General features: G+C 38.6%; 1 protein-coding gene across 2 annotated transcripts in view; it reads left to right on the plus strand.

Annotated features, from left to right (window-relative positions):
- The window catches only part of KDM3B (lysine demethylase 3B), a 61078-nt gene that overhangs the window by 6526 nt on the left and 33932 nt on the right, over positions 1–20620 (plus strand). The window contains exons 2-7 of one of the 2 annotated variants that reach the window (XM_036847151.1): positions 6693–6860; positions 9646–9759; positions 12229–12334; positions 13907–14031; positions 16815–16889; positions 19577–20176. In XM_036847151.1, the coding sequence (XP_036703046.1) occupies positions 6693–6860; positions 9646–9759; positions 12229–12334; positions 13907–14031; positions 16815–16889; positions 19577–20176 (1188 nt within the window). The remainder of the gene's footprint in view (positions 1–6692; positions 6861–9645; positions 9760–12228; positions 12335–13906; positions 14032–16814; positions 16890–19576; positions 20177–20620) is intronic. The other variant, XM_036847153.1, reaches the window with a different exon arrangement.

Here is a 20620-nt window from a genome sequence, read left to right on the forward strand (position 1 = left end):
CTCTAGTTGGGGCAAGTGGGGGCCACTCTTCATCGCGATGCGCGGGCCTCTCATTATCGCAGCCTCTCTTGTTGCGGAGCACAGGCTCCAGACGCGCAAGCTCAGTAATTGTGGCACACGGGCTTAGTTGCTCCGCGGCATGTGGGATCCTCCCAGACCAGGGCTCGAACCCGTGTCCCCCTCATTGGCAGGCAGATTCTCAACCACTGCGCCACCAGGGAAGCCCTGTATTTTCAGTTTTGAGTTTTGCTTTTCACTTATGTGACAATTATTTTCCTGTATTACCAAAAACTTTTGTATTATAGGTGATTTTAATTTTCTTTGTGCTTTTCTGTATTTTCCACAGATAACATGTGCTTCAGGTGCTTTCGTACCTGAAAGGGAAGCAATAAATTCTCTCTAAGAAAATCTTGTAATTTATTTAACCTGGATAATTTATTTAACTGTTCTTCTTTCATTGGATATTGAAATTGTTTCAGATTTTAGGCTTTATTAATAATTCATTGATGACCATTTTTGTGAATAAAGCCCTTTCTATTTTCAGGGTCATTTCCTAGGATTATTGCCAGGAGTGGTATTATGGACACACAGAATATACACATATTTAAGATTCTTGATATATGACATTTTTTTTTTTTCTTTTAAGTCATACCAGTTTATATTCTGACCAGTAGTATGAGTTTGCGTACGGAATGCATGTTTATCAGGAGCCCAAGATCTGCTAGGCATTTTACGTTATTTCGTTTAATCCTGCCGTAATTCTTTGAGGTACTTACTGTCCGTATTAATAGGCAAAGGAAGTAAGGCTCAAAGAGGCTAAAGTGGGCTTCCCTGGTGGCGCAGTGGTTGAGAATCCGCCTGCCAATGCAGAGGACACGGGTTCGAGCCCTGGTTTGGGAAGATCCCACATGCCGCGGAGCAACTGGGCCCGTGAGCCACAATTACTGAGCCTGCGCGACTGGAGCCTGTGCTCTGCAACAAGAGAGGCCGCGATAGTGAGAGGCCTGCGCACCGCGATGAAGAGTGGCCCCCACTTGCCGCAACTACAGAAAGCCCTCGCACAGAAACGAAGACCCAACACAGCCAAAAATAAAAATAAATAAATAAATAAATAAAATATGGTTTAAAAAAAAAAAAAGTATACATTTAAAAAAAAAAAAAAAAAAAAAAGAGGCTAAAGTAACCTGCTCCCAGTTACACAGATAAGGGATGTTGGGATGCAAATCCAGATCTTTGTGATTCCTCTACCCCTAAGAGCATATATATCTATATGCTTGAGTTTTTATTCAGGTTATTCCTGTGGTACTCAAGTACTTAACATTTTATTTATTGAGGTTGTTAGAAAGTAGGGGAGGGCTTCCCTGGTGGCGCAGTGGTTGAGAGTCTGCCTGCAAATGCAGGGGACGCGGGTTCGAGCCCTGGTCTGGGAGGATCCCGCATGCCAAGGAGCAGCTGGGCCCGTGAGCCACAACTACTGAGCCTGCGCGTCTGGAGCTTGTGCTCCGCAACAAGAGAGGCCGCGATGGTGAGAGGCCCGCGCGCCGCGATGAAGAGTGGCCCCCGCTTGCCGCAACTGGAGAAGGCCCTTGCACAGAAACGAGGACCCAACACAGCCAAAAATAAATAAATAAATAAATAAATAATAAAAATAAAGGAATTCCTTTAAAAAAAAAAGTCTTTAAAAAAAAAAAAAAAGTAGGGGAAAAAATGGGAGTAATTGTTAGAAATCTCTCTCTTGATCAAAGGAACCATAGAGAGAAAATTATTTTTTGCTTGAAAACAGCAGTGTTCTAGACATGCATCATTCCCCACTGTGGCTGTCAAGATATCCCAGTTTTGTAATATCATTTGTAACAGAGTTCATATTTTGTTTGGAATGTAGTTAGAAAAACTGGAAAAGAAAATTTGGGAATCTTGGAAGTTAGTCTTCCATTTTCCTTACCCTCTCACAATCATCACCATATCCTGTTATTTTTATCTCTAATTTCTCAAATATGTTTTTCATTTACACAGTCTTATTGGTTTAGGCCTTTTACATCTTTTAACTGGGTTTTTATCACTTTATAATTGGTCTCCCTGCCTCCAGTTTCTTGCCTCTATGAGTTCCCTTCCAACCTGATCCCAAAGTTAATTCTTTCCTTTAAAAAAAAAAAAAAGTTATTATATAAATAATATGTTTAAAAACAAAAAAGAAGGAACATTTACTGATAAGGCTAAAATACTATTACCTCTCCTATCCTAATCCTTCTCTAGAACACTCAATCTGCTCTTAGTTTCTCTGCCTTTGCACCTGCTGGAAAGTCTTTCTCTCCCTTCTCTGCCAGAAGAATATAGTTTGTCCTTTGAGATACAGCTTGTATACTACTACCTCTTCTGTGAAACCTTTCTAGTTTACCATGGCAGACGCCTTCTCTAGCATGTTCAGTCTTTATTATTGCCCTTATTACATAACTCTGTAATAATTTCTGTACCTTTCTGTTGGCTCATCTAGGGTTTGATTCCCTCCTGCCGAGTGCTTCCTTATTCACCTTGATACTCTTAGCCCTGGCAAGTGCTGTACATGCGCGCACACACCTATATTTTTGAGGCATTCTGTCTATTTTTGTTGAGTGAGTGAATAAATGAATAATTTTATTAATTGTAGTAAGAATGGCCTTAGGGAGAACCAGAATCCAAACTGATTATTACATGATTACGTGATAAACATGAAGGTCTATATTACTCAGATTACTATCATTTGATTTTTTTCAAACTTAGGTTAACTTATTTGATTTTTTAAAAAATTTTATTTCGTTTTAATGTCACTCAAATGAATGTACATCACATATAGACCATGAAAGAGATTTTGAAATGAAAGCAGGAGTTTTACCACTAACTCTTCTTAACTAAGGAAATATTTTACACATCTAGTCCTTGGGTTCTAGCTGTACAATGTATAGTACTATTTGCTGCTTTTACTCTAATAGTAGAAATTTTTTAAAGACTTAAAAAAAATCAACTCAAAGTGTTTTAGTTCTGTTCTGTCCAGATTATCAACCTGCCTTGGCCGTCTCTAACTCAGTCCAACAACCACCATTGATTTTTGTTAGTTTATATCCCTTCTTTCTGTCCTGTGACCTGGCCACTACCATTTTAAGAGTTCATGTTCTGTATGCTTTGACCTGAAATGATTCTTCACCTTATATGTTCTAACTCCTTCCATCTCTAGCTAGGAAGTGAAGCACGGTGCTAGGGCCAGAAACAAGCCTTAATGCTGGTAGAACATGTTTACATATATCCACATTCCATATTGCTCTCAAAACATATTCGTATTATTAGCTTAGAGCTGTTGCTTGATCCTAGAACATATAGCACTGTGGTTGTCAAGTTCAACACTTTATTCCTTTGCCCAGGCAGGTTAGGAAATAATTGCCCTTAAATTAGGTGAAATATTACTTTCAAATATTTCAGCTTTTCCATGGTGTTTTCAGATGTGTGATGATAGGATTCCTGAATATTAACTTTTTAAATGTTCAAGTTCTTATCTATGAAGAATTAAAATCGTTACAGCTTTAGTACAGTGATTTCTTTTAGTGTGTTCCTATATTTGTGTGTTGGTATGACTTAGAATTTTGTGACTCGTATGTTGATTTTTAAAGTGGTTGGCGGATTAGAACTATAGCATGGCACCTAGCTGTCAGGCACCATGGAGCCTCATCCTCCGGTTTTCTAAGTGATGCCCAGTAGAGTACTGTGTCTCTCAGGGTCAGACTCCGCCTGGGGCTTCAACAGTCTCTGCTCCTTTTCATGGCTTGCAAGGTCTTGTCTGTCCTTCAGCCATTGCCTCCTCCAGACATCAGTTATGGCACCACTGAACAGTAATGGGACCACTGTTCTCCTAGTCTCGGGTTCAAAATCCAGGTCATTTTTGAATTTTCCCTTACCCTTATATCCAGCCAGTCATCATGCTTGATGATAGGACTCATCGATTCTCACGAGCACTAGTAACTTCCTTCCTAGTCTCACTGCTCCCACTCTAGATCATGTAAGAACACCCCCTGTTCCCCATCCCACCCCCAACTCTAAACCATCTACATCCACTGAGTAGCTGAGTTGTCCTAAAACCAACTGTTTTGTTCAATTTTGACCTCGATCAGAAACCTTTTAATGGCAATTGCACATATACACACCCACACACACATAAACACGTCTCCCATTGGCAGCTGGATGAACCCAAATTTTATCCCCAGTATTCGGGGTCTTCCACATCGACTCTTAGTCTTTTTAGTCTCATTTCCCACTCCTTCCCCAGTGTGGTATAGCTCCTGGCCATCCTAGAATTTGACTGGGACTTTTTTTTTTTTTTAACCTCAGCCTGTATCAGTCCCTTTGCACACCTGAAGTGATCTCTCCTGCCTCTGAACACCCCCTATACTTTATTTTATTTCTGTTTATCTTATGGCATGTTATTGCCCAAGTAGTGCTTTGCAGTTGACCAAAGTGCTTTTGAATCCATTACTTTATTTAATCTTCACAACCAGTCTGAGGGTAAGTAAGACAGGTGTGTCTTATCACAAGGGAGGAAACCAAGACTTGAGGAGGGGAGAGTGATTTGCTCAAGTTTTGTGATTAGTAGAGGGTGGGGCTAAGACTGAAATCCAAGCCTCCCGGAACATAATCCCCAAGCTCTGTCCATTACTACCTTTCCTGGTGCCTGAGTCTGCACTTAAATGTAAGTTTGAATACATCTTTTTCCAGTTATCAGCAAGTTACTTAAAGTTGTTTTTGATTCCCCTAGAACATATGTGAATATATGAGTGAGCCCATTCATGTGTTAAATGTATTGCAGTTTAATGTTCTTTCCTGTTCACATGTTAAAGGTATTGCAGTAAAATCATGCTTCCCCTTTCTGAGCCTTATTTTCCCATCATTTTTTTTTTAAGTAGAAGTGAAGGTTACTTGGTATATTATAAATAATAAAATATTGGTATAATATAAATAATAAAACTGGAGCTTTGTATAATGAATTTAATTTCTGGAATAGCTTTTCCAGCAGTGCACTTCAATTCACAAGTATTTATTACCTGTGAAGAGATTAAGCCTAATGCTAGGCTACTGAGTGGTTCCACACTTTTCAAGTATAAGTACCGTAAATTTTCATATAGTTGTAACTCTAATTTTTAGCTTGACTGGATGGGAACTAATATACTGACAAAAGTTGTTGTGACTTCAGTAACAATTTTAATGGATTTGAACTTTATTCATTATATGATCTACATATATTTGAAAAATAATGGTGACACATGTACCAGACCTCTAGTATTTAGTCTACAGGAAATGCTTAGTACCCTTAGTACTTAAGATATTCCTGGTAACTCTGTGATTCCTAGTTGAGAATGACTGCTGTGGGGATTCTGATGTTGTCCTACATCACTCATTGCTGCCTTAGGAAGTGTCATGTGAGAAATTTCTTGTAGAGCCAAGTAGTTGGAAAAGTGTTGCTTCCCTGAGAAACTGGTTTGTGTTTTACTTTTTGCCAGTGATGAATATGCCACTGACCTCTCCATTTTCAGATTGGCCTTTAGGAAGCTCAGAGCCAAGTCAGTCAATCAATCAATCAATCATTCATCATATGTCACTCAGTCATACAGCTGTATAGATCCTTATTGCCTGCTTAAGTTTTCCCTCTTTTTACACTTTGATAGTGACTTCCTGTTGTAGTTTGCTTAGCCCTGTTTTTTTAATTTATATTTTATCATCTTATTGTATATGTTTCCCAAAAGCCAACTAAAATCCTTTGAAAATGAAGAGGGATATAAATACTCTAGCCTTTATTTTGTAACCAGCTATATTTTAGGCACTAGACATATCTGTTCTAAATATTGATACCTATATGCATATGTCTTGCTTTTATTGCTGTGTAGAACATGCTCAGATGTCAGAATTTATATGGAAAAGTTAAACCTAAGCATACTATTTATTAGAAGAATGTAGTTTCATTTAATATGAATTGCTTTCAGAAACTCTTTACAGATTCTACTTAAGTATATCTGAAAAGGTGGAGTATCTTTTCTGGGAGGAAGCAAAGCATTGTTGTGACAACGGTGTGCCTCTGCTAGCAGATATGAGATCACTCCTGGCAGTCAGTGGTACTTTAAAAATCCACACTTGGGACTGGGAGGTTTTTTTTTTTTTAATTGTTTATCCTTTTGAATTTTGTACTGTGTGTATATAACCTATTCAAAATTAATTTTAAAAGTTCACAGTCATTTTCAGTAGAAGTATAAAAAATTTCTCTTCCTACCTATTAGACTGTGAGCTCCTTGAGACCAGGAGGTGTGCTAGATTCCCCTCTGTATTCCTGAACCTAGCATAGTGCCTTATACATAGTAAGCCCCCAGCTAGTGTGCTTAGATGTGAATTGGAAACTAAGAGTTGTAAATCTCAGTAGGATCACGGCTAGAAATTACTAACTGTAGATAACTCACGACCCCTTAAATCTGTACGCTCTTTTCAGAGTGAGGATGAGACCAACTTCCTGGCTCTGAAGTAAGATTGGTTTTTACTGAAATCCATTAAAAGAACTTAAAAACAAGTTAGTAGAATTTTACCTAGTCAGTTTTTCAAAACAGGGGGTTTGTGTTTGTTTTTATATTATAGTGTGGGATTTTTCCAAATGTGACCTCAAGATGGCTTTTTATCTCTTTTTCCAGATCTTTGTAGAATTTGATGGCTGTAGCTGGAAGCAACACTCCTGGGTTAAAGTTCATGCTGAAGAAGTTATTGTACTTTTGCTGGAAGGGTCTCTAGTATGGGCACCCCGGAAGGACCCAGTCCTTGTCCAGGGCACTCGAGTCTCAATTGCACAATGGCCGGCCCTGGTGAGTGACTTTTATTGGCTAGGAACATATTTGGGCTTTATTCCTATTCTATATGGTATTTACCCAATAGCTGAACTCTTTAGAATTCCCAAAACTCCCAGTGCTTTGTCCTTAACACACTTTGATTCTGAAGTTACCAAAGTAAAAATTGGGAGAGATCTTTTCTCCTGTGTCTTCCCATACTTTTTATATTAGATAATATTTGATACTTTGTTTCTAAATAATTTTTTACCTTTCTTTTCTCATAGTTATGTTATGAAACAATGTTTGTAATCCTTAAAGTCTTTTTCTTCCATAGAACGTATTTTATTTTTTTCCAGCTTTTTTGAGATAGAATTGACATATATAACATTGTGTAAGTTTGTGTATAATGTGATGATTTTTTATATATAGTGAAATGATTGTCACAATAAAGTTAATTAACACATCCATTGTCTCACATAGGTTTTTGTGTATGTGGTAAGAACTTTTTTTTTTAACTTTGCAGAACACTTTAATAATCTCAATAAGGTATAATAATCTCACTGTTGTATAGAGTACTTTCCTACATATTATCTAATTTGCTTCTCACAACACATATGTGGTAAGAACTTTTAAGATTTCCTCTCTTAGCAACTTCCAAGTATATAGTACAGCATTATTAACTATAGTCACCATGCTATACATTAGCTCCCCACAGCTTACTCATCTTATTATTGCAGTTTATATCCTTTGACTACCTTCACCCATTTCCCTCACTTCCTCCACCCCTGGCAACCACCAGTATATTCTCTGTGTCTGATTTCAGTTGTTTTGGATTCCACATGTAATTGAAATCAGACCATATTTGTCTTTCTCTGACTTATTTCACTTAGCATAATGCCCTGGAGATTCAGCTGTTGTTGTAAATAGCAGGATTTCCTCCTTTTTTGTGGCTCAATAATATTTCATTGTGTATAATATTCGTGTGTGTGTGTGTGTGTACACCACATTTTCTTTATCCATTCATCCATCACCGGACACTTAGGTTGTTTCCATGTCGTCGCTATTGTAAATGCTGCTGCAGTGAACATGGGGTTGCACATATCTCTTCAAGATATGATTTTATTTCCTTTGGATAAATACCCAGAAGTGGGGTTGTTGAATCATATGGTAGTTCTATTTTCAATTTTGGGGGGAACCTCCATATTGTTTTCCATAGTGGCTGCACCAATTTACATTCCCACTGATGGTGCACAAGAGTTCCCCCTTTCTACATCCTTGCCAGCACTTGTCATCTTTGTCTTTGATGATAGCCATTCTAATAGGTGTGAGGTGATTACTCATCGTGGTTTTGACTTGCATTTCCCTGATGATTAGTGCAGTTGAGCCCCTTTTCATGTACCTGTTGGCCATTCATCTATCTTTGGAAGAATGTCTATTCAGGTGATTTGCCCATTTTTAAATCAGATTATTTGTGGGGGGGGGGTTGTTTTGTTTTTAGCATTTTAAATTAACACCCATTTATTAGTTGGGTAAGTTAGAAGTACAGACACTTTGTGTCCTACTTCTTAGCTCAGAATCTTACAAGGCAAAAATTGCTGTTTGCAATGCTATGTTCTCATCTATAGTAGGTGGTCCTCTTCTAACCTCCCATGTTTATGGCAGAATTCAGTTCCAGTCTCCTTGCTGGCTGTCAGCTGGGGATATTTGTGGGGGGTTTTTGCTCTTGAGTTGTATGAGTTTTTTTAATATATTTTGAATATTAACCTTTTATCAAATATATGGTTTGCAAATATTTTCTCCCATTCCCTATGTTGCATTTTCGTTTTGTTGATCATTTCTTTTGCCTTGTAGAAACTTTTAAGTTTGATGTAGTCCCACTTGTTTATTTTTGCTTTTGTTGGTTATGTTTAAAGTTTCTTTGTTTGTTTGGCCATGTAGCACGGCTTGTGGGATCTTAGTTCCCCGACCAGGGATTGAACCTAGGCCCACAGCAGTGAAAGTATGGAGTCTTAACCACTGGACCGCCAGGGAATTCCCTAAAGTTTTTTTTTTTTTTTTTTTAATTATTAAGTTTTGTTTTCTGAAGTCAGACAAAATAGTGCTATAAAATTTAATTCTGAGAGTATCCATTTGTTTCTATCTGTTCTTTTAGCAAAGTGTAGGCATAAATAGTTAGATTTTTTTTAAAAATCTAGTTCTCCTGTTATTAACCAAATTAAATAATATTCAAAACAAAACTTTTTAACCTATTGATTATACATATCATCACTTACTGAACTGTCTTTTTTCATTTGTTTTTAAGACCACTTTCCAGTTGAACTTTTAGAAGAAGCTCAAATGTATCTGGGTCCCTGGGTGACTTTAGTAGGCAGTTTATTTACGAAACAGTAATGTGAATTTGCCCATGCATATTTATACCACTGATCATTTTAGAAATCTCATGAAGGTTTCAGGAGTTCCAGAGATGATAATGGTGTGACTCTTCATTCTGGGAACTTACTGTAATTTAGCCCTCTTGGAGCCTGACAAGATTAGTCAGATCGCTAGAGAGAATGAGGAATTTCCCGTTCTTCTTGTCCTTTTTAGCTGTAAATAAGAGTATTGAACTGACTTTATGCTCTGGTTTGCTTCATATGATTATTTGAGGGGCAGATGCTAGGTTGGGAATGTCTCTGAGGACTTATGCTTTAGCTTATCTATATTTACTGGGGTGAAAGATATATTAATAATGGATATTTTCTCTGCAGTTAGATATTCAGTTGAATTGTTATTTATTTTCTTTTCCAAGTTCTAATCCATTTCTTGTCATTGTACTTCACAGACTTTCACTCCCCTAGTAGATAAACTCGGTTTGGGTTCTGTGGTTCCAGTTGAATACCTTCTGGATCGAGAGCTTCGTTTCCTGTCAGATGCTAATGGGTTGCATTTGTTCCAGGTACTTAACACTTGGTCTAGTCCTAAACTTATTTCTCTCCTTGCTAATTTCTCTGTTGATTATAAGTAGGGTGCTTCCCCCCCTTTTTTATTTCAGATAATATTTTTAAAATCATTATAAAATTACAGAGAATGGTGGGAATCTTAGATTAAAATTTTAATATTATTCCTCAACAGTCTCGACCAAGGTTTCTCAGCCTCAACGATATTGACATTTTTGGTCTGTATTCTTTTTCATAGGGGGCTATCCTGTGTATTGTTTGATGTCTAACAGCATCCCTGGCCTCTACCTACTAGATGCCAGCACTGAGTTGTGATAAGCAGAAATGTTTCCCAACACTGCCAGTTGTTCCAGAGGGGGCAAAATCAGCCCAGATGAGAACAATGGAGTAAAACAATTCCATGGATGCCACAGTTGATGGTGTATGCTTTCAAAGAGATGGAATAATAGAAAAAGCAACATTTTAGGGAGGATAAAACATCAGTTTAATCTTGGAAAGGCTGAGTTGAGGGGCCCACAGAACACCCCATAATTGTCTCAGAGGTCAGATGTATTGGTCTGGCTATCATCAGCCTGCACAGGTGGCAGTATAAGTCAATTAATTATATTGTCCCCTTTTCTTTTAACATTGAATCAAGTTCTTCCTCCCAGTAATTCCATGTACGTTTTAAAGTTTCTTTGCTCCCTTGAAAAGTGTATTTGGTAGCTGAGGCTTCTTTCCTCCGCTACACACCCCCACCCCACCCTAAAACCATTTAAGACTTAGGACTGCAATTCTAAGGGTTTCCTCAGAAGAGGTGGCTTCCCAGAGGTGGCTGCTTCTATAACTTGAGTCTAAGAGGTCCTATACTTACGTCCGTGGCAGGGAAGCTGGGAATTTGGGCTGGTTCCAAGCAACATTAAATACTGAAGAGCTTAGGTATATTTTTAGTTACAAAAAAAGGGATAAGTTAGTAGTTTAAACAAACTAGTGTCTGAGTTAGAGTTTCAGAATTTATGGAGGGTAATATTTATTTCTCACTTGTAAGGGTTACTGTCTGAAGGTTAAAAATTAGGAGACTTCCAAGAGTTTTGCTGTCTTATTGAGGCAGCCAAGAGCAGTATTTCCTGAACTGTGTTCTGTGTAATATTAATGATTTTTTTGTTGTTGATATGTCTTCCTCCCTCATTAGGCCTCACTCCCTCTCATCAGTCTTGCTTTATTCATCTCGTAATCCTAGTGCTTATATGAATAGGCACTCAGTGAATGTTGGATAAGTATCAAAATAAACAAAAAGATTTACATGGAATAAAATGTTTTGTGGTCAAATAAGTTTGAGAAACGCTGACCTAAACATGTTTTTTTCCTACATGTCTTCTCAGAGCCTTTAATATACTGTCGTATGTAGAAAGATATAGTGTACAGTTGACCCTTGAACAACACGGATTTGAACTACGCGGGTCCACTTATATGTGGATTTTTTTCAGTAAATACAGTACCTATAAATTAATACGAATTTTTTTCACATTATCTTTTCATTTTTGATATCTAGTGTTACTAATAGTTATAACATCTAGTGTTTTGTATTATATAAGGCAATCTTGATGTAGTGTACTGACAGATGATTCATCTTGTAAACAGACATCATAAACTTAGGGTATCAATAAATACATGACTTCCCTGGTGGCGCAGTGGTTAAGAATCCACCTGCCAATTCAGGGGACGCGGGTTCGATCCCTGATCCGGGAAGATCACACATGCCGCAGAGCGTCTAAGCCCATGTGCCGCAAGTACTGAGCCTGCGCTCTAGAGCCTGCGAGCCACAACTACTGAAGCCCGCGCGCCTTGAGCCGGTGCTCTGCAACAAGAGAAGCCACTGCAATGAGAAACCCACACACAGCAACGAAGATTAGCCCCCGCTTGCCACAACTAGCGAAAGCCCGCGTGCAGCAACAAAGACCCAACACAACCATAAATAAATAAATAAATAAATAAATTTATTAAAAAAGAAAAGAAAACACAAAGGCAAACCACAAACTGGTAGAACCAATAAACGTCGGGAAAATATTTTTTTAAAAAAAAAGTTATATGCAGATTTTTGACTGCATGGGGTGGGGAAGCAGTTGGTGTCCCTAACCCCTCCACCTTGTTCAATGGGGGTATAATATTTCCTAAACCTAAATGATCCTAGCATCCTTAACTTTTTTTTTTGGGACCACGCCACTTGGCTTGTGGGATTTTTGTTCCCTAACTGGGGATCAAACCTGGGCCCTTGGCAGTGAGAGCTTGGAGTCCTAACCACTGGACCACCAGGGAATTCCCCTAGCATCTTTAACTTTTGTAGAGCATCTTGTGAGACTAGGATTCTATGGAACATTCTCTGGCAAATGCTGATGTAGAGCTCCTCAGGGGTATAATTTTTCTCTTCTGGTTAGATATTATTGGTACTTATTTCAATATTCAGTTTTTTCTTCTTTTATCTTTATCAGATGGGAACAGATAGCCAAAACCAGATTCTTTTGGAACATGCTGCTCTGAGAGAAACAGTTAATGCTTTGATCAGTGACCAAAAGCTGCAAGAGATATTTAGCCGAGGTAAGAACAGGTGGTCCTCTGTCCCTGAATTCTGAATCAGGTGTATGGTCAGTGTTGAAAGTGATAGAATGGGGGGGACACCATGCAACTCTCAACATTTGTGCTTGTCTTCTTTTTGTGGGTAGTGTCAAGAGTAACTCCAGTTAGCTGGATCTCTAGAATAGATTGGAAAAATAGGATCTCACTCAGACCACTATGTCCTTTTTGTATTACATTTCGTAATATGCAATTTTGTCTTTCTTTTTTTCATTTCTTAAATATTTATTAAGTACTAACCTTGTACTAGACACAGTGTTAAGGTACTGAGGATATAACCATGAACTAGAAAGTCTCTGCCCTTGTTGAGCATACTGTCTATAAGGTATGCTCTAAAGACTGTTAACAACAACAAATAACAACTTCGAATGTAAGGTATGTTCATAAAGGAAGGTGTCCATAGACTCATTCACATTAACAGCATGTAAATTTTTAAGAATGAAAACAAAAAAGAATTACTAGCTTTTATTAGCTTTTTCAGTTCACATACAGATTTTGCCCAGGATTCTACACAAAAGGTAGACTGTTGCCTCATTTATCCTTCCCTTCATGTTGTACATCTACTCTATGTCCTTTCTGACCCTTGTGATAATCATGCTTTTCAATGAAATAGGATCCTTTGTTCTCTTTTGTCAAACTAAATCTAAATAGGTAAAGGTAAGAAAACTTGCCTCTTTGGGAAAGGAAAGTATCAGGGTAAAATGATGTTTAATAATCAAGGAAAGGTATGGAAGAGGAAAGAATGTGAGGAAAAATAGCAGAGAGAAAAAAATCAAGTGGACAGAATGAGAGGTAGAGATGTTTATGAGTATGTATAGAAAAATAAAGCTTAATTGTAGCTCTGAAAGATAAAATAAGCAGTCATGTAGCTATATAGTCTCAAATGTATAAGATATGTAGGAGAGAGAAACTGTCCTTCTTGGAGGGCCAGCTGAAATTGCAGGGTAACACTACCTGCTGATAAAGTAATATCTTTGCAACTCTGTGTTCCTAGGAAGACAGGTGCTATATTTGTTCAGACTATTATTAGTGCAGAGGCTGGAGACCTCATAAATTGAACTCTCCACCTACTGTAATGAAAGTCAGATAGCAAAGTGTAAATGGTTATATATCATTCCTATGGTAACATAACAAAATAGTACGTTCAACTTACTGGCCTCCCACTTCTTTAATGTATATGTCAGATAGATCTGAATAGATTTTCACATTACCTATAGTTTTTGATTTGTAAGTTTCCTTTCTCTTCCCTGTATTACTTTCTAGAATTGGAAGATTGAGATAAGGTAGAATCAGAGGCCTGGGACATTCTAAGAAATCTCCAAATAAACAGAATTTACAAAAGTCTCTGGGAAAGACTATGTTTTGTTTTTAAATTGCTGTGTATGGTAAATCTGAAATTGCTCATGTATTCAACTCCATACAAGAGGATTAAAAGTGCCAAGTACTTACACTATGTAATTTTCTTTCTGTTTTTAGAAACAATCATGAAATACAGCTTAGCCAAAAATATTCAATACTGACTGATCTCTCCTTTAGGTCCCTACAGTGTTCAAGGTCACAGGGTCAAAGTATACCAGCCAGAGGGAGAAGAAAGTTGGCTCTGTGGTGTTGTAAGCCATCAAGACTCCATCACCCGTCTTATGGAGGTATCTGTAACTGAGGTGAGGCTCTGTGTTATTTTGTCCGAGGTCCATCCATCCCCTTACCCAGGGTGGTGTAGGAAAAGGGAGCACTTCATTACATGTAAGAAGACTTAGGTTCCATCTCTGGCTTTGTCATTTTTTTTTTAATTTATTTTTGGCTGCGTTGGGTCTTCATTGCTGCGCACGGGCTTTCTCTAGTTGCAGTGAGCGGGGGCTACTCTTCGTTGCAGTATGTGAACTTCTCATTGCCGTGGCTTCTCTCATTGCGGGGCACGGGCTCTAGGCGTGCAGGCTTCAGTAGTTGTGGCACTCAGGCTCAGTAGTTGTGGCTCGCGGGCTCTAGAGCACAGACTCAGTAGTTGTGGCGCACGGGCTTACTGGCTCCGTGGCACGTGGGATCTTCCCGGACCAGGGATCGAACGCGTGTCCCCTGCATTGGCAGGTGGATTCTTAACCACTGCGCCACCAGGGAAGTCCCCTTGGTTTTATCACTTATTGATTCTATCACCTTGAGAAAGGCTGTTCAACTTTCTTAACCGCAGTGTTCTCATTTGTAAATTAGAGTTAATTAGGTAACCACACCCTGACCTCACAGCATATGTTTTGGGAACTAAGATAATGTATTTGAAAGTGCTTTGAAACCTATGAAAGGGTATACAAATGTGAAGTGGTATTATCATTATTTTATCATATTCAGAAAGTTTAGTATTTAAAAATCTAATCAGTTAGCATTTGCTTCTATAATACTTATGCCACTCCCCCTTAGATGCTGAAAAAATGAATTGTTTCTAAAGCAATAAATAGAAAAAAACATAGCATCTAGAGCTACCTGGAGAATTGTCTATCAAAACAACAAGAATATTTGGGGACTTCCCTGATGGTGCAGTGGTTAAGACTGCTTCCACTGCAGGGGGTGCAGGTTTGATCCCTGGTTGGGGAACTGAGATCCCACATGCTGTACAGTGCAGCCAAAAACAAAAACAACAGCAGAGTATTTTGAGGCAAACACGTATGTATTTATGATATCTTTGAATTGGTTTCAGACTTGCCCTTGGCAGTCACATGTAATGTAAACAAATGATTTTAGTTATTTCTTTATTGAATTTTATTTATTAAATTATTCAATCCTCATTTACAAATTTCAAATGATACACATATATATAAAATAGATATTGAAAGCCATCCCTTCCCCTAGGCAAATATTACTCCCCACAATGGTAATCACCATTAACAGTTTGGTGTATATTCCATATGCTTCCAAATATCTTCTCTGTGTGTGTGTGTATGATATTTATATATTGTCTATTTAGGAGATAACTATATAAATCATACTTTATTAACAAATGGGATCATATGATACATATCGTTCTTTTTTTTGTTGTTATTTATTTATTTGTTTGTTTTTGTTTTAGGCTGTGTTGGGTCTTCGTTGCTGCGCGCAGGCTTTCTCTAGTTGCAGCAAGAGGGGGCTACTCTTTGTTGCGGTGCACAGGCTTCTCACTGCGGTGGCTTCTCTTGCTGGGGAGCACAGGCTCTAGGCGCGCGGGCTTCAGTAGTTGTGGCACACGGGCTCAGTAGTTGTAGCTCACGGGCTCTAGAGCACAGGCTCAGTAGTTGTGGTGCACAGGCTTTGTTGCTCCACGGCATGTGGGAGCTTCCCGGACCAGGGCTCGAACCCTTGTCCCCTGCATTGGCAGGCGGATTCTTAACCACTGCACCACCAGGGAAGCCCCATATAGTTCTTTGATTTACCTTTTTTACTTAATTTTAAATTGTCAACATCTTTGTGTGTAAATATATATAGAAATCTATCAATACTTCGTCCTTTTAAAATAGATGCATACTGGGCTTCCCTGGTGGCGCAGTGGTTGAGAATCTGCCTGCCAATGCAGGGGACACGGGTTCGAGCCCTGGTCTGGGAAGATCCCACATGCCGCGGAGCAACTGGGCCCGTGAGCCACAACTACTGAGCCTGCGCGTCTGGAGCCTGTGCTCCGCAACAAGAGAGGCCGCGATAGTGAGAGGCCCGCACACCGCGATGAAGAGTGGCCCCCGCTTGCCGCAACTGGAGAAAGCCCTTGCACAGAAATGAAGACCCAACACAGCCATAAATAAATAAATAAATAAATAAATAAATAAATAAATAAATAAATAAATAGATGCATACTATTCACTGAATGGATGTATCATAACTAATTTAATTTAAAATTGATGGACGTTTAAATCATTTGTATTATTTTCACTAATACGAATAATGCTGCATTGAATATCCTTGGGCATATATCATTGTACACTGTTTCACATTATTTATTGGAATAAATTCCTAAGTGTGTAATTGCTAGGTCAAAGAATATGCACGTTAAATCTGACAATGTCTGTCAAATTGGCCCCTCCCAAAACCTGTTGTTTTTTAATAGTAGAGTGGTGCTTTTAATGATTACTGGTTCTGAAGGTTTTTTGTTTTTTTAATTACAGAATAGGAAGGTTTTAGAGATGCAGAATTTGAAATTAATATCCCTAAAAGGGACACTTGGGCATTGAATGCAATTTTTTCATTCATTCGTTTAACAAATATTTGAGTGATTACCATATTCTAGACCTTGTTTCAGATGTTGTTATTCTGGCAGTGAATGAAATAGTAGAGATCCCTGTTCATGGAGCTTTCATTCTAGCAGGGGAGTAGAAACAAATAGAGATAATTACATAGATTAGAAAAATACATAATTATGTCTTTGGTGGACAAGGCATTAAATCTTTTTCTTCCTTTTTTCATATTTTCTTCTATCCCGCTCCTACTATAGAGTGGTGAGATCAAGTCCGTAGATCCCAGACTGATCCATGTGATGCTGGTGGATAATTCAACGCCTCAGAGCGAGGTACAGTAATGAACTGAGTCTCGGAGCAGACTCATGAGCTTGCGTTATCTTGTTACATAGACTTCCTTATGTGTGTGTTATCCATGGCTGCCCTTTGGGTTTCATCTCTGACCACTGTACATTTCTTGCTCTCTCCACGGTCTTGTCCAGTTGAGGGAGGATAATCTCAAGAAAGAGACCTAGTCTGAGCAAACCCTTTTCATCATGGCTATGTTGCCTAGCTGTTTTAAAATCCATGGCCTATTTTTTTCTTACATTTTTTCAGGACAGCTATATTTGAAAGATACAGTAGACAAAGCTGTAATAAGCAGTAGAAATATTCATGACCTACCCAGTAATAAGAAATGGAGGAGAAGCTACATCCTCTTTTTCTTTCCATTAGGTGGTAGTGAGCTCCAAGGAAATCTGAAATTCCATATCCCAAGAAGAGTCAAATCAAACTGGTGCGTAGTTCAGTGCTCAGCACACAGTGGATTACTCCATAATTACTGTGAATCAGGCCAACTCTTGGTTCATTCAGAATTATCATAACCCATAAAAAGATACATTATATATCAGTGCCTGAACCAATCAAGGAATCCTGTATGAATTTCCTTCAGTAGGACGTTGACTTGGACAGCCATCTGTCCATATATTCCTCATAGTCTTTTAGCACCTGCATAGTATTGCTCTCTTGGCTACTCCTGCTGAGTATACAGTTCTTCCTCATCTTCTTTATCCAGTCATTTTTGGCTTGATAAAACAAGATTAGGGTAGGAAAAGAAGAATCAGGGTCAAATTTAATAGTTCTTTACTACATATTATATTATTACGAATAGGATAAGTCTCTTGACTGTGTTTACGTGGCTGAAAAACACTTGTTATTTTGATGCTATGTTGGGTCCCTATTTTATTTCCTTCCTATTTCATTCATTCTTTAAGCCCTATTATATGTCAGGTACTGTTTAGCTGCCCAGATATAGCTAGAGAGTACTGGTCTCAGTGTCCTAGTCTTTCTACTCACATGTGAGTAACTCACCGTAAGTAGGGCGTACATGTAAATTGTTGATCAGGGAGATTGCTCTGAGCCAGGCTCTGTAAGTTGGCCGGATGAGTTAAAGGTGAGATCTGTGGTTTTCAGCAACAGATGTTGATTCTTCCCTTTTCAGCTTTGCCATGATGTGGCTATCTTCTTAGCTAGCAAAGTACAATTATTGACAGTTCTGCCAAGTTTTACAGTAACCCTTCTTAGAGATCCATGGTTACCTCATCTCCTTGAAAGAGTGAGCGAGAAAGAAAGGAGAGATTTCACTGATTGTACTTCCATACTTCACAGTACTGAAAACTGGGTGATGATAGAGGTTGAAGAAAGGGTAAAAAGGTTTTAAAAGGATCAAATGAAAGCAATTCTTAACAAACAGAAACAGTTCTTGAACGAAAGATTTAGAAACTTAGATTAATATTACCAAAAGCATGGGAGAAACAAATAAATCTTGAGCTTTGTTTAAGGTTTGTAGAAGGAAATTAAGGGAGAAAAGACAGAAATGAAGGCAGCAAAAAAAAAGAAGAAAAAAAAACTGAAACTGGCAAGAAGAAATGTAAAATTTGAAAAAATTTCAGTTATAACAGCTATAATAATGATTACAACAAAGATATATCTGCACAAAGAATCTATAAGTATTCAAGGGCAGTAAGAATAGAGTAATCAACTTGGTAAATAATAATGGCCAAATAACTATGTCATTAGCTTACTGCCACCCCAATGTGTTATCTGAATAAAACTATCTGAAAGTTAGCTAAATGAAGCTAAAATGAAAACCTGCTTCATGATGGGATACCAATCTAAGACTGTTCCGGATGTAAGTTGCTTGAGATAATGTTAGCTGTGTCCCAAGCCCCTGTCCTCTTATCCTTCTCAGGGAAAGAGTTTTTATTCAGAGATAGGAATTGCCCCCTTTTAATTCTGTGTCTTTTAAGGTTGTCTGACCTCTCAAATAAGGCACAAATAAGATTTCATGTGATAGGCTAAAATTACTGGAAGAGCTAAGAGATTTGGTTGTTTGGTTATGGTAGCCTGCCTTTTTAGCTTTCCCCTGTCTAATGCTTTGAAATAAGCTCTGGAGATTGTTTGTGTCTTTATAGTGTCCATAAGAGCAATTCAAACTTGTTTCTGTTGGGCTCACTTTTGCTCTGGTCACAGACTCATAAATGTTGGTTTTCCTATTGTTAAGTTGTCACCAGTTTTTAGTGACTTCTGGATAGAAGAGATTTTATTTTTCAATACTTGAAACGCCAGTTTCTGTCAAACAAGGAGATAAATATAAAATAAAGCAGATTTTTTTTTTCATCAAGAGGCAAATAAGTTCCCAGCCTAGCTCTAGCAGTCTATTTTGTAAAAGAAATTCCACAAATTTTTAAAATCCTAAAAAAAGTCCAGTTGAGGAAGTAGTGCATTTTATTTAAGGGAAGGTTTGCCAAGTGAGTTAACTTCTTAGTAATCATTATCTTGAATATGTGTGCATAAATTGAATCACAGGAAGACTGGAGCTTTTTAACAAAAGGGGATGTCTTAGAGCTGGCATTGGAATTTGGCAATCTGTACCTGCTTTGATTGTCTGCTTCTAGAGATGGGAAAGAGCTAATGGTTTATGGTTTTCACAGGATGGAAGGTCCCTTGTAATAAATCTTTTTTGAATTTTGTTTTGTAGGGGGGTACGTTAAAAGCAGTAAAATCTTCCAAAGGAAAGAAGAAGAGAGAGAGCATAGAGGGGAAAGATGGCCGGAGGAGGAAAAGTGCTTCGGACTCTGGGTGTGACCCTGCATCAAAGAAATTAAAAGGAGACAGGGGTGAAGTAGACAGTAATGGGAGCGATGGAGGTGAGGCAAGCCGAGGGCCCTGGAAAGGAGGGAATGCCAGTGGAGAGCCAGGGCTGGATCAGAGAGCCAAGCAGCCACCGACTACATTTGTCCCCCAGATTAACCGCAACATTCGCTTTGCCACTTACACCAAAGAAAACGGCAGGACTCTGGTGGTGCAGGATGAGCCCATAGGTGGGGACACACCTGTACCTTTCACTCCATATTCTACAGCCACAGGTCAGACACCTTTGGCCCCAGAGGTGGGTGGAGCCGAAAATAAAGAGGCAGGAAAAACACTGGAACAAGTTGGCCAGGGTATGGTGGCTTCAGCAGCTGTGGTCACTACCGCCAGCTCCACCCCAACCACGGTGAGGATCTCAGACACTGGCCTTGCAGCAGGGACTGGGCCGGAAAAACAGAAAGGCAGCTGGTCGCAGGCCCCAGGAGAGGTGAGTTGTTTCAGGGGCAGATTTGCAAGATTTGGGTTCACTCTTTCACCTTACTTTGTTCTTAACACATTTAAAAAGCATCTCAAATGCCACAGGGAAGGAGTATTTCTGAGATGTGCTTAAATTGTATTCTGTGGATAGTCCTTTACTGCTCGTTGGGCAAATGCATATATCTTTAAAAACTTTATCAGCTCTTAAAAGTCATCTGAACAATTGGGCTAATCAAAAACTGATTATACAACCCAATTTAATGAGTTGTTAAAATAGATCTAATGGGGAATCTTTTTAATTCAGTTATCTATTTAGTTCATGTAGTGGTTGAGCCTCAACCAGGCCTATGAGAGGCAAGGTTAATGAATTATAGTGTTGGCAACAGTGAACACTGTAATTAAGGCTATGTGAAAGCTACTATTACCAACCCCTGTTTTCAGTTCATCATTTTAT

This window comes from Balaenoptera musculus, chromosome 3 (assembly GCF_009873245.2).
Source record: "Balaenoptera musculus isolate JJ_BM4_2016_0621 chromosome 3, mBalMus1.pri.v3, whole genome shotgun sequence".
Lineage (NCBI taxonomy): Eukaryota > Metazoa > Chordata > Mammalia > Artiodactyla > Balaenopteridae > Balaenoptera > Balaenoptera musculus.